The following is a 14,637-nucleotide window of genomic DNA, read 5'->3' as shown; positions in this document are numbered from 1 at the left end:
GCATGGCTTCAAGCCTACAGTGTTCAATATGGTGTTGTACGTCCGTCCGAATGAGGATCAATACACCACGAGGAATCAATGTATGTTTGAATGATATTGTGGTGTGTAATAACATCAATTGCATCCGACACATGCGCTGAAGCGATGATAACAGCTTGATGGATTGGGTTTGATGCAAGCCTCCGATCTTTGTTCAACCGCTCTAACACATACATAAATTATCTTTTTTTAAAACAAGAAAACAAACATTCCCCGTCTCCACAAGAATATGAAATTATCGGCTCTTCAAGTGTGCAACTGTTTTATGGTATGGAGGAACTTCGTGGCATACATTCAACAACTAGAGAAATGGAATCGTCAGAACATTAGACCCTGACTATCCATGAATATATATTTCTCTTTGTGTCGTGCGTGTTGCTGCCATATCACAATAAGATCGAACATTAATTACTTTTAATATTGACCTTAAGTGAAGGTATAAATAGGTCCTTACAACATACTTGAAGGATGCAACAGCTTGCGAGTTGTTGTTGTGTTGGGTACTTTCATTGGGCATGGCAGAAAGTCACCATGGGTCATCTGCAGTGATATTTGCAGTAAGCTTCCTATGCGATTTACATATATGATGATTGATGTTTATGTGTACACATTTCCTAGCCATAATTCTTTCATAATCTGCTTCATCAAAGATGCAGGATGTGACATTAAGAGGCCATACATTCAAATTAAGGTTGGTTGACAGAGTTTCATTGTACCCTAGGTCATAAATATCAAGGGCTACATTGTCGATTTTATACAGGCTGTCAGCTGGAATATTGCACATACACACACAAACACACACGCGCGAACACACACCATAACCATAAGAAATCTCAGCAAAAAGCAGCCATTGTACGATTATGGACATAGGCATGTGTTTATGAATCACTATCCAATAGTGAGGTGGCGCCCGTCACAAACACATTTGCCTTGGCCTTGAATGTTGTAAACTTGATTCAACAACTTTTGAGCAAGAGTTGTAAATAAAAGCGACAAAACCCTTTCCGTATTCAAGAGAATTCTCTTCTAAAAGCAGAGTCGATTGTATGATATCCGACTAAAACACGGGAGCATAGTACAAGTCAAATAGGGAATTGCATCGGATATCATTATTGTCATTGATGAGTCAAATTTGGAAAAGCTTCACTGAGGCATTGAATGTTGTAACCTTGATCAAACAGCTTCTGAGCAAGAGCCTTATGACGCTTTTTGAAATCTCGGTAGAAAGGGCATGCTTAGTTGTATTGTCACTACCATAGGAGATCGCACATGAGACATATTTATTATGTCTTTCTGTACCTCGTGTCCTTATCACAAAGAGTGTGTACCGTTGTCCCGAGCCGAGTCGATTGCCACCCCTCCCTTGTCTCACTCCCTTTTACATAAGTACAAGTATACAGTTTTGTACATGGTTGTGAATGCATTTACATAAATACGTTAATCATTCTGATTGGACAATATAAGCAAATTGAATAAATTGATTAATTAATTGAATAAATTGACATTTGTGCTTCTCAATCTATAATGAAGCTGAGATTTAACATGCATGACAGGTGGCATATCGCTTTGGGACGTCAATCAGCAATCCTTAATTACAAATGACGGACACCGTCACAAAGGACGGACACGCTGTGACACTAAGTTATGTAATAGTATGTGTGGCGTCAGTGCACCAGATGTGCAAGACGATAAGCTTTTACTTTAATGATTTCATTTCTAACTTTATATTTCTTTATGCTTATAAATTATGCATATCTATATCTACATTTTGTAAACCTAACGGGCGGTCGGGTAACCTGGTGATTAAAGTGTTCGCTCGTCACGGGTTCGATTCTAGACATGGGTACAATGTGTGACGCCCATTTTCTCTGGTGTCCCCCGCCGTGATATTGTGAAATGTGAACACCAAGGGATGGATCTATTGGAAAATTGCTGAAGGGAAAGTTGAAGTTATCTCTGTTGTCATACAGTCTTATGAAGAGTGTTTTGTCACTCTGAACAGATGCACCGATGTACCGATTGGTATGTGGTCTCTGCTCTGAATCATTATGAAACGGATGAGGCGTTCTAAATATTTCTTGTTCGGGTAGGTAAATCACCGGAAGGGATGGCTGTTTGATGGTTATTGAACGATATCCGATTATCGATATACCTGAAGGTTAAGTTAAACTTCTTGACCAAATTACCTTGTTTTGACTTTGCCTATCCAAGCATAAAGAAACAGATCCACAAGAAGGGGAGCGTCATTGGTGCCCCTGGGGATGCCTACTTCTTGCCTCAATGTTTTATCCCCAACTTTTACACGGATGTTATTGTCGTAACTGCTTTCGGGAGTCAAGTGCGACCCTTCTACAGTTACTGAATGTATTGCTGTTCCTGGTCATCATGGTCGATTAAGCCATGACTTTGCAACTCGCCTTGTCAGCATCGGTTCAGCTCCGTCAAGGAGTGATTGGTCTAAAGACGCTTACTCCAAGTTGTCTCCATCAGCACTCATACTTGCATAATAAAGAAACGCAACACCAGCTTTATACTCACATGGTTTTACTTACTCTCAGCCCATCTATCAATACTGGACAGGATCAGACCGGCCAGACTTACTAAATCTGGGGAAAACTTAGATCGATCGATCGATTGCAAACCACGCTCTCCTCTCCTAATGTTGAATCTATCATTTTATAGTGTTCGGGCCTGGCCTGTCTGTCACATGTCACAATATCTCATTTTCATTCGTTAAAAGTTAGATCTGACCATGAACTCATGTGTGTCGTAATCGGAAAAATACCGAAGCCTACGTGTCAGATTCTGACTCACTCAGATTGCTATAAATGAAAAATATCTCTGCTTGTTTCATTAACTAATGGACTATAACCTGGAACCAATCCAATGATAAATATGAAATGCCCAGAATACTCTTGTGATAAATGTGAAATGTCTTTATCTATTAATTCCTTTCGAACTAAAAGTTCTCTGTCACAAACTATATCGCATGCAACTCATCATTGCAGCTATAAACGGTTAAATTTGTTACCATTTTCTAATGTTTTTTTAAACGCATTTTAACCTTGTAAAGTCCTCCGCCTGTGGACAAGAGCTGCTCACAGCTCGGAAGACATAAGCATGAGTTCAGGTCTGAGATGTAAAATACAATCACAATCAACACAATAGAAGTAAAACAGGATCGATCATTCCATATTTTAAATTGTAACCCATTTCAAAATTTTATAAAGATCCGGAAAATAGCGAATACTTTAACAGTAAAAATGTATTTACATGCTAAAGAATACGAGAAATGATCCTATGTTACTTCGTATAACCACAAAGCATAATCATCACGAAATACTGTTTAAATACAATGAAGAACGATTTAATAGCGATGCATAAATGTCAAATGTCACTGCACATGACCACAATATGGCACCACCATTCACGAAAGTTCCTTTGTCGCTGGTCCCAATCGAATTCACTGGCTCCTTTCTTGTTTCGAAAAGTCAATTGGCGGAACGCTGTCCAACGTTCTTGAACCCTTAACCGAAAAAGTTAATGTCTGAACACACGGCCTATGCACACTCTCTGGTCCTCGGCTGGGGTGGCAAAGCGAGAGGTAGACTTTTCTTGACACTGCTTGGGTGTTGACTGGTCGCTGTCTAAATATGTTGTATGCCGATAGAGTCACAGCGTGTATGCGGGGGTCGTGAGCACCTGTAGATGTAGACGTCGGGGGTGCTGACAGATATGGATAACCCTCTGTGGCTTGCTGCCTGTGTTCAGCGGCAGAGGTGATAGGACAACGTACACCCTCGACAGCAAGCGTGTAGCCAGAAGCCAAATTAATTGTTTGGCGTGGACCAGACAACAGCGGGGGAAGTGCTTGATTCTCCGCCCTATAGAATGAGGTACGGCCATCGTCTACAACACTTAAAAAAACTGGTAATTCACGATCAACAAGTGAATAGTACCATACCAACTATAGAAATATTAATACATATAAAGATGTGACATCTGCAGCTCAGACTTTTGTCTGTAAAAATAAGACTATATAAACAATAATAGTCTTCTGGTATATGCATATCTGCATATAAGGATCATAACGGCAGGAATCGAATTTCTGGACTACTCATTAGAGGTTCACCAATATAGACCAATATAATAATAAAAAAGACATTTATAAGCACGAACAAATCGCAAAAACCCATGGACTGCTTCAGCAGTACAGTCATTATTCAGCTATTATAAAATTCTAACTAACAACATTCAGCAAATGCTTTGTAGTTAATAACACCAAAACGAACAACATATATAATTATTGTGGGATGGACTGAGAGCACACATTGAAACACCGATGGTAATTGAACGTAGCAAGTAATATAGAAGATACACAATAGTAGAATAATGTTAGGTTATGTAACCTAGTGACCATCATATGAGAGAACCCAATTCCAAATACAGGTCTTGTCTCTACAGAAAAGTAATTAATTCAATATTGTCACAATAATGAGATGTAATAAGTAGAAATAAACTGTAATTCGGTATCTGTAAAGGGGGTAACTAGTATGATAAAATATTTCAAATTCACAACCATTTTATACTCTTAACTTCTCACTGTACCCTACTGACAATCGTTTATAACACTCACAAATAACTCGTCCGTAGAATGGTTGAAACAAAGCCATTACAATATGAGATATTACGGGCAAGAATAACCTATCTAGATAAGGGAATTATCATCATTATCGTCTCATGGTAGATGGCAATTATAAATGAATTATCTCAGAGGTAACGGAAAAGCGACTCCACAATGTTTAAGTACCATAAAAAACACCTGTCGTGGAAGGAGGGAATCGTTTTAAACGAAACGCCGGGATCGGCATTCGACTCGATCGATTGCAAACCGCGCTCTTTTCTCCTAATGTTGAATCTATCATTTGTGTTCTATCATAGTGTTCGGGCCTGGCCTGTCTTTGTCACATGTCACAATACCTCATTTTCATTCGTTAAAAGTTAGATCTGACCATGAACTCATGTGTGTCGTAATCAGAAAAATGACGAAGCCTACGTACCAGATTGTGACTTACTCCGATTGCTATAAATGAAAAATATCTCTGCTTGTTTCATTAACTAATGGACTATAACCTGGAACCAATCCATTGATAAATATGAAATGTCCAGAATATTCTTGTAATAAATGTGAAATGTCTTTATCTATTAATTCCTTTCGAACTAAAAGTTCTCTGTCACAAACTAAATCTAATGCAACTCCTCTTGTCTAAAATACTTTCTGTGAATATAAAGAAAGCCCTTCCCTGATTGTATTAAGGATTAGTTAGATTGGTTATTCTTTTAGACAGGGATTTGGTTGTACATTTGCTGGAGCCAGCAATATTTCTCTGTTTGTACGCATTTCTATGGAGCTTTGGAAGCCAGTAGAAAAGAGGAATGGGCATGTCTTCAGGCTTTAGAGTCAAGTCAAAAATAGATAGTATTGCTGCATGGTAAGGGCAGATTTCTTCCTAACATAACATACTGGCCTTAAATGTGGTATTATTTGATATGTCATTTATATCAAGTTCTTTGATCAAACAATTGATAAAGTGATGCCAATATATAATGGTTATGTCAGTGGAAACAACTACATGTTTTCATATTTAAGATGCTCTTTGAAATCTTCGTAGAAAGTGTGTGCTCAAGTCAAACAAAGACATGCATTTTGTTTATTAATATGTCAAACATGCAAGCCGCCAACATGACGACAACATCAGAACAACTTGATGACATACGGCCTACGTGTTTGATTGATGTGATGTCAACATTTATTATACTATATTCCCTGATCTTTGTCTCTGTATCCCTAACGATATATTTATGAGCTTCTGGTCAGATCCTTGTCACAGTTATTATAGAGCCCATTGGAAGTTACACATTGTCAATCTCAAAGGCACCGTCACCATATAATATATTGATAAATGACGATGAATACTATTTATCATGATATTGTCTGTATATGGCTTCACAGATTGATCAATTGTCTAACTGTGTACACAACAATGACGAGGAACAGCGATTACAGTAATTCGACTGTCAGCAAAAATGTTTTGTATTTAACCCATATTCAAATGTGCATGTATATGTTGGTTCATTGATTGTGTACCCGCCATATAGATGATGGCGGCCAGAGTGTAAAATTAAGTTTAGTTCAGTATTGATCGTCTTAGCGCATATTTCGCTTTCTTGCCCTGGTTAGAAACTAGTTGGTCCAAACAACCAGATTTCAGTGTTTCTTGTTAGGTTTCTGCCAATCGTTCCATTCGTAAAGCTTGAATTAGGAGTTCTTTTATTGTCCCATCGGTGATGTACAGTTTCCCTAAAAACACTATGTAAAGCAGAGTTTCACATTGACAATACATAACTGAACAGCATTTTGTTGGTTTGTTTGTTGTTTAACGCTGCACTCAGCAATATTCCAGCTATATGACGACGGTCTGTAAATAATCGAGTCTTGACCAGACAATCAAGTGATTGACATCATGAGCATCGATACTAGCATTGGGATACGATGACATGCATCAACCAAGTCTGCGAGGATGACCACCCGATCCCGTTAGTCACCTCTTACGACAAGCATTGTCGTCTCTTATGGCAAGCATGGTTTGCTGAAGACCTATTCTCTTCCCGGATCTTCACGGGCCTAACTGTACAGCATCACAACAACAAATCCTGTGTTCGAAGTTTTAGAAAATTCCGTCGAAACTGTTCAAGCTTATGTGTATCCTGGTTAAACGAACTAAATATGACAGGGCATGGTTTGGCATTTTTGAAACATTCTATAGCTTTTGATCCGTTTAATTGGAAATACATCCCTGTCTGAGCTTGTGGTATGCTAACAAAGCGTAGGAAGGTGCGAGAAGTGCCGTATATAAAAACATCGTCAATCCAGAAGAACGGCGCCATCAAAGAAGCCTTGTACAAGAGCGGTACCATGTCGCCCTTAAATACCACTGCATATCCACTACAATACTTAACGGGGAAGTAAGCGTAGTGTCTGTATGCATGATCATCAACCCTCCACCTGCCGTACCTGAAAACCTTTGAATAGGCCATATTTTTGCATATGACAGCATGGCGTGTCTCGAACCTAGGATATAATGTGGAAAAGAAATTGTACATGTCGACATATACGTCATCGTCCATTTTGATGACGTAGTGCACATTTTTGCAATGTCGGCTAATCCACTTGAAGCCGAACACAGCTTTGTAGGTAAGGTTTCTGTAAGTGTCGAGGAACCTGCCCTGGAGAATATCCCTGTGTTGCTTTGTCTCTTCTCTGATGTCGCCTTGAGTGCGTCTCACAAATGTCGTCGGCCATCCAATCAGAAACAGGATCCGTATTGTGTACTTCCTGTTGATGACGTCACTTGTCAACATATCTCTGATCACATCTCGCCTCTTCCGGTTTGAAGGCGCCGTGTGGACAACAAACAGTGCGTGAACCCTTGCAGTTGATGTACAGAGATCACGATTTTGGCGAACAATTTTGAAATTTGGGTCGGCTGATTGTATGGAGATTTTGTATTTCTTACTATGAGACCGAGCTTTGTCCCACAAGATATGTTGTCCAATCATCCCATTGAAAGTGTGATCAGATCCTTTCATAGCGAACCAAATTAAAACGAATGTCATGATAATGTCTAGTATTACAAAACAGAAGATGTAACAGTGGTATTTGCTAGCCATGATTGTCTTAAATGGAAGGGGTATGCTTAGATCAATTCTCTTCAAGCACGTTTGGTTCAGGTCATTCAAAAGCTGTGTCAGTCAGTGAACTCAAATATTATCATGCATATCACTATGAGAGTTACTGATGTCTTTATTACACAACAACGATGTCCCAGTTTAACACAAGCGACTAATTTCAACGTCTAGCTCCAGACTGAATCGCCTCAAGGCCATGAGGAAGCGTTGTCTCCAGTTAAAGAGGCGCTTCAAGTACTCCTAAAACATTTTCAGTGTTCACCACAGCTTGTGTATTATTGAGCAGTTTCTTTGAAGGTAAGTCTTTAATGAGCTCTGTGGAGTGCTGTTAAACATTCCAAGTGTTAAGATGTGGGGGATTCAATCTTTAAATCGTGAGCTACCAGCTTCTGTCCACATTCATTTCTTTAAGGGGCCATTGAAATTCATATATCAGTTAGGTTACATAACGTCCACACACTGACAGAAAACGTCCAAATTTAGTTCTATCATGCATAGGAAGGAAATCGCAGTCGTTCACGAGTCGTTCACCATCTTGACCGCCTCGAAGCACCAACGGACGAACAAGTCAGTTCCCCTGAAACAAGAAAGGTTAATTGTTAATGTTGTTGTTTGTTTGTTTGTTATCGCCTCTTACGACAAGCATGGGTTGCTGAAGACCCGGATCTTCACGGGTAACCGAATGATGTAGAACATCAGTTTGTTATACAAGGGTTAAAATTGTATTGTTCACTTCAAAAGTACTGTAGGAAATGAAATTGATATGGACTTGCATACAAAGGTGGTATTCAATCATTATATAGGTTTACCTCCATAAATCTCCTAAATTGGAGCTCAGTTATTATGTTTTAAAAATCAAACATTTCCATAAGAAATCTCTACCCAGAGCAGAGTCCACTGTACGACTATATCTTTAGCATGTGTTTAAGAATTACTGTCAAACAATGCGAAAGCTAGGGTGTGTGCTGCCCCACTGGTGTCAACCGTCATAAACACATGCAAAGACAAGTCAATAGTTCACCTAAAGGGGGAATTGCACCAGACATCAATTTTGTCGCTGACAACAGCTGGGTTTGAACACTTGCAAGTATAAATCAGAGGAGGGGATCTCATTCGTAGCGTCTATTTCTAGCAAATGAGTGAAGCTTAGGTCCGCTTGAATATTGCTCTACATTAACATAAGTTGACTATATGTTAGGTTGAACATCAAACATCAACGCCAGAAAATAACCAATCTCGATGATCCGACGAAACATATTTTATTGGACATGAGAGGCAAAATGGCGATGGAAATTGTATGAATGCTTCACTGAATATCAGAGAGGACTCCAGGTGTTCGCGAAAAGGGCAGGTAAGTCATCCCTCCTGTCAATGTGAAGATTTGTTTCTTTGCCAAATTCTCTTTTTGGATTTTGCCAATCGGAGCAAAAAAATCATATTATTATGAATAAAAACACAGATCAGGTTGTAAGCACCATTTTTTCCCATGAAGGATGCCTACTTTTTGCCTAAATGTCCAATCCCCAAATTTCATACAGATGTTATTAATGAGGTAGTCCAGCACTTCATGGCGACATGTTTTTTTCTCATTCAACTTCAGATGATATTTGCTTTCATTTTTTAAATACCTCTGTTTCTTTGTACAGATTTGTATTGAGCTTTGGAATCCAGAGCAAAAGAGGAACGGAAAGGTCTATGTGTATTTCAGTCAAACAAATGTTGATGGTTCTGAACAGTTTGGGCATATTTCTCCCTCAGTTAACTGACATTTTCTGTGTCATCATTTGAAATGTCACTTATACCCAGTTATTTGATCAAACAATTAATGTGGTGATGCTGGCATGTAATGGTTATGTTATTTAAGGCCTTGCCAGTGGGAACAGCTGCGAACACTTCATGTCAGGTAGCCACGCTTGGTTCATTCCAATTCTGTTTCCTCTTTTTCAGCTTGTGTATTCTACCAATGAGTGAGTGAGTGAGTGAGTTGGGTTTAACGCCGCTTTTAACAGTATTCCAGTTATATCGCGGCGTGTCAGCTTAATGTGGGAGGAGAGCCCGAAGTGATGCAGGTCTTAGACGTTTACCACTTCGGTGAAACCCACGAGCACGGGTATGGTGCTGACAAACCTAGAAACATAATCGGGGCGAACCGGAATTCGAACCCACAATCATAGGTTTCTGGCGTGCCCAAGGGACGCAACTCTGCACAGCGAATCGCGGCGCCTTAGACGACTGGGCCACCCGTGCCCCCTTCTACCAATGACAATATTGCGCATTGATTCAACCCGCTCTGAAAGACACTCAACAGGTTCCTCTTCTCTTTGGTCAATTTTTGCATAATGCTAAAAACAGTATCCACAAAAAATTGTGATCCCTAAAGGTAGGAGTCAGCTTGTGATGTTTTGGTCCATATTTGAATTACTGGCTAAGATTGCTATTGTCAACAATAGAGAAGTCACCTGTGATTACATCGCCAATAGATTGGTAGCAGTATTGCGAATGTCATTTGTGGAATTTGCATCATGTATTGCCATATCCACGTTCAGTAACACGGTCCTGGATGAAATGGTGTTCGTGTACGAAAATGAAGCTGTTTTTGAAATTTGATATATTGTGGGACATTAGGGGGAATCGATTTTTTCTGTGAATTTTACTTAAACTTAAGGCATCGATTCACTTGTGCATGTTTTGCATTTATTAATTTCAAGAACAAGTGGTCTTTGTCAGAGATATATGAGTCCCTTCTCTCGAGTCGATACTGTAACCATCCATCAGCAAACGTCACTGGAGTCGTTTGATTGCTGGGTCCAGCAAATGGATCACCAAATCCCTGTCTCATAGATTTACCATAATCCTTAATACAATCAAGGGGGGACTTTCTATTTATTCACGAAAAGTATTTGAGACAAGTGGAAATAATAACATGTGGTTTCTCAAAACCTCAAAGGGTTTGCTAGACTTTTGACAATCTCAGAAAAGAACCGGGTTCAATTTTGTCAAAACTTTGATTTTAGGTTCTAACACCGTTATCAAGCAAGTGATATACAGAGTATGGTTGGCATGTATATATACAGGTAGGAGACAATGTTTATGCAGCAGAGTAGATAGCTTGATAACGGTATTAGAACCTACACCGATACGTCGTTCTTAATAGTAATAAAGAAGCTGTTCATCCATAAATCCTATCCTTACTAAGATATCTCTATTGTTTGAAAGATATCTCTACAATAAGAATTCTACCTAGTGTGTTGTCAGAGGTAGACTTACAGTCGGCGATTATGTGAGGAATACCGCCCTCCATAACCAAGGTGAACAGATAATTGATAAATTATAATAAGATTCGTCAACACCATGAGAAAGAGAGACAAAGAACCAATGTCAACCTTACACACAGATTTCTGACCGAATATCACTTATGCTGTCTACCTACCGTAGACATTTCAACTGACAATATTAATACATTGTAAGCATTATCGGTATTGATTGTTATATTTATTTCTGTGGAAACACCAATTAGTAGGTGAGGTGAAATGGGTTTTAACATCGCGTCCAAGATTATTGCATTTATGTAGCGACGTGCATGTGCGTGTGTGTGTGTGGCTGCTTGTACTAGTCCGGACTAATGCCGATTTTATGGTGCTGGGGCCACTGAAATACAATGCCGTTGTTTAACATGAATACCCCAGTCAGACACAGTATACCGACTCCTTTTATAGCCCCTTAATGACAGGGTAACAAGTACCATCTTTTGGTATGAAGCGGCCAGGGATCGAACCATGTACCTTCCGCTCTCCGGGCGGACGCGCTCTACCATTAGACCACGGAGGCGGTCACCCATTATTTATGTGGAAACACTCATTAATACTATTTATAACAATCAAAGTGCACTCATACAATACATGAAGTCAATAACGTCGTGCTAATAATATTGAGGCTGATGAGGATAAGTTGAATGTGCTTAGCTATGTCTCGAATGAAACGTGCAATGTGTTGTGGAGAATTCACCTCGCAAAGGAACAGTATTTCTCAAATTTATCGATGCTTGGAAAAGAACGTCTTCTCCGAGGTCCATGTTAAACTTGTTTTAAATGAACGTATCATTTGGCGGCCAAATGTGCAGATATGAGCACAGGTCTTGAAATAAAACAAACATTCAAGGCACTATAAACATATATTAGAGAGGTGTGTAAATATGTTCAGCGTTATTTATTTGCCTAACGTTGCAATAATCGTAAATGATATGCCAATACCCTTGGAATCTAGCACGCCTGGACATACTCTCCTAAATGGTCGGTCACAGGTAAATGGAATATTGTCGTATTGACACGAATTACAATATATTTCAATGGTTTGGATTTCATGTCAGTAGCCCGCAGCAATCTATGCTGGTCGTCAGAGGAGACTAAAAAGATACGGTAGTCAGGCTGGTTGACGTGGTTGAATTTGCATGCCATCGTATCCGGAAGGTCGTTATTCACAATATCGATCACTGGATTGTCTGGATCACATTCGAGTATTTAAAGGCTGGATATAGCTGAGATATTACTACGTGCATCGTTAAACAACAAACAGACATCGTTGGTGTGTTGACAGCCACGTCAGTGACGTAATGACATAATACATGGCGAGGAGATTTACTTCACTTCAACAAACACGGGAACACACATGTCTGTCGTTAAAAAAAGTAGAAAGAACATGATCGATTGTACCTCAAATGTAGAGATGAAAGGCTAGAGCTTCTGGAGTATTGTTCACGTAAAGAAAATTGAATATTGGAAAGGTGCATATAAAATTTAAGAGTTACGATTCATTTGATAATCATCCTAAGTATATATCACAAGTCGAAATCATGCCTTTTGTAAATCAAAGCGACAAAACCCTTTCCATATTCATAAGAAATCTCAAAGAGTCGATTGCACGATTCCGACTATATCACGTGTGTGCGCGCGTGCGTGGGTGCGTGCGTATGGGTGCTCCCAATAATGGTGGTCCGGACTATATATTATATAGACAAGACAAGATTTATTCAGTAATTTGGCCTCCAGCCCATAATATAATAATATATGCATATTGTTATATAACATGCATAAGTCATGTTTATGAATAAATACAGTCAAATATTTATGTTTAAACAACCAAAGGTTCTTCTCTTATACCTCTAACTTTCAGCAAAAACTTTCCCATAGATATTATAATATAACTATATCTGTTGATGACAATAATGATAAGACTGTTAAATAATTTGAGCAATGTGTTAAATATTGTGCTAGGTATTGATATCTGACAGTCTGATATCTTGGGCATATAATGAGATCACCATATTCATCTTCATCAATTGCAAAAGATACAGAGTCTGTTTTCAAAGGGAATATTGAGATGTCTACCTGCTTCAACTGTAAGTGTAAAATGATCGCATTTGAAATTTGTAAATAGTTTTATTAAGTGGATCGGTATATCATAAGAAAGATTAATTCATGGGTTAATAATTATTTATACTCTTTGTAATGTTTACATTTTGGTGATTCATTGATGGTAGAGGGCCAGTTTTTGAGTGAGACAGTTTCTTTATCTTTGTTTGAATTTGGAAAGGAAAAGATTTGAATCAATAATATTGTGTGTTATCCAAACAATACCAAAACCATACTCAAATAAAATATTTTTAATATTTGATGCCCATGCTATTCTTCCACTATCATTCACAGATTTTAACATTAAATATGACTGATGTGAAAGTCGCTCTGTATCTAAATGAACAACAATATTTAATTGCTCTAAACAAGTAAGTGTACTGCAAAAATATTGTGCCACATTCTCCTAAAGCCATCTGGTTGTTTGTGTATTTACTGAGACTAAGATAATCCGTTAATCCAACACTAGTCCGTACACATACAGATAACTTTGAATACATTGATACAATAGCTTTTAGAAATTTATAGCTGACTCCTATCTGTAGCAGGCTTGCAAAGAGTGTTTCATGGTTAATGCTGTCAAAGGCCTTGGAGAAATAAATGAAGAGGCAGTAAAATCTTCCATATTTTGGGATAAATATTTCTGAGGCATAGGCCGTAATACAAGGATCAATTATTGAATAATTTTGCCTAAAGCCAGCTTGTGATTCGTACAATACATTGTTAGGCTCACACCATGTATTAATTCTATTGTTTACAATTGATCTAAACAGTTTGCATTTTGAGTTGGTTAGTGCAAATACGTAACAGTGGGTGGTATCTGAAGTTTGTGTCATGCAGACGCATAAAAGATAGCATTTCACAAATTAGTACATACTTCATAGGTACCATCCTCAGCAATATAGTATATTGCAAAAAGGACCAAGGGGTCAAAACAAGGGTAAACTAAGTTCCTGATTCTGTTCAATTACATTTCAATTAACACATTATAAATATGAAACAGAACGCTTACATTCCATGGAGATTGGTGCCTCTGCTGATAGCAAATTCCTCTTAAGAACATCAATAGTTAATTAATAAACGTCATGAAGACTGTCAATAGTGCAGGATGTAGCTGCAATGAACACATTCATGCTACCATAACCCAGCGTGTTAAATGGCACGTATCCGTGTTGATGACTCGACATCGATCTTTGGCTCAACGTGATTTGAGAGTAAGGTATAGTTCATAGAAAGGGCATTGTTGGGACACATTCTGGATTTGTTAAAGGAATCGGTTGATCCTTGGGTTCTAACAATTGCATGTAAATAAATTTTCAATGGAAATTCTTTTGTGAGTATTTTCTGGGCGTTTGCACATCTTTTTTTATTGATACCTGAATGAACGTGTGGAAATACAGTCACTCTTTAAGTAATTACATTTTTGTTGTGTTCTTTGTAA

At 38.5% G+C, this 14,637-nt stretch overlaps 1 protein-coding gene across 1 annotated transcript; it reads right to left on the bottom strand.

The window, feature by feature from the left end:
• Window positions 1–6,592: 6,592 nt before the first annotated feature.
• On the bottom strand, window positions 6,593–8,037 carry LOC139475795 (beta-1,3-galactosyltransferase 5-like). The gene has a single exon (XM_071258997.1). It carries the CDS (start codon window positions 7,768–7,770, stop codon window positions 6,739–6,741), a length of 1,032 nt encoding a protein of 343 aa, XP_071115098.1. The 5' UTR covers window positions 7,771–8,037; the 3' UTR covers window positions 6,593–6,738.
• Window positions 8,038–14,637: the final 6,600 nt, after the last annotated feature.

This window comes from Haliotis cracherodii, unplaced genomic scaffold (assembly GCF_022045235.1).
Source record: "Haliotis cracherodii isolate W230 unplaced genomic scaffold, xgHalCrac1.p SCAF_3, whole genome shotgun sequence".
In the NCBI taxonomy this organism is placed as follows: domain Eukaryota; kingdom Metazoa; phylum Mollusca; class Gastropoda; order Lepetellida; family Haliotidae; genus Haliotis; species Haliotis cracherodii.
Note: the sequence above shows the minus strand (reverse complement) of the source record. Positions and strands in the feature narration are given on the sequence as shown.

Excerpts from the sequence above, each read along its gene's own strand:
- LOC139475795 (XM_071258997.1), bottom strand. The coding sequence starts at position 7,770 with ATGGCTAGCAAATACCACTGTTACATCTTCTGTTTTGTAATACTAGAC.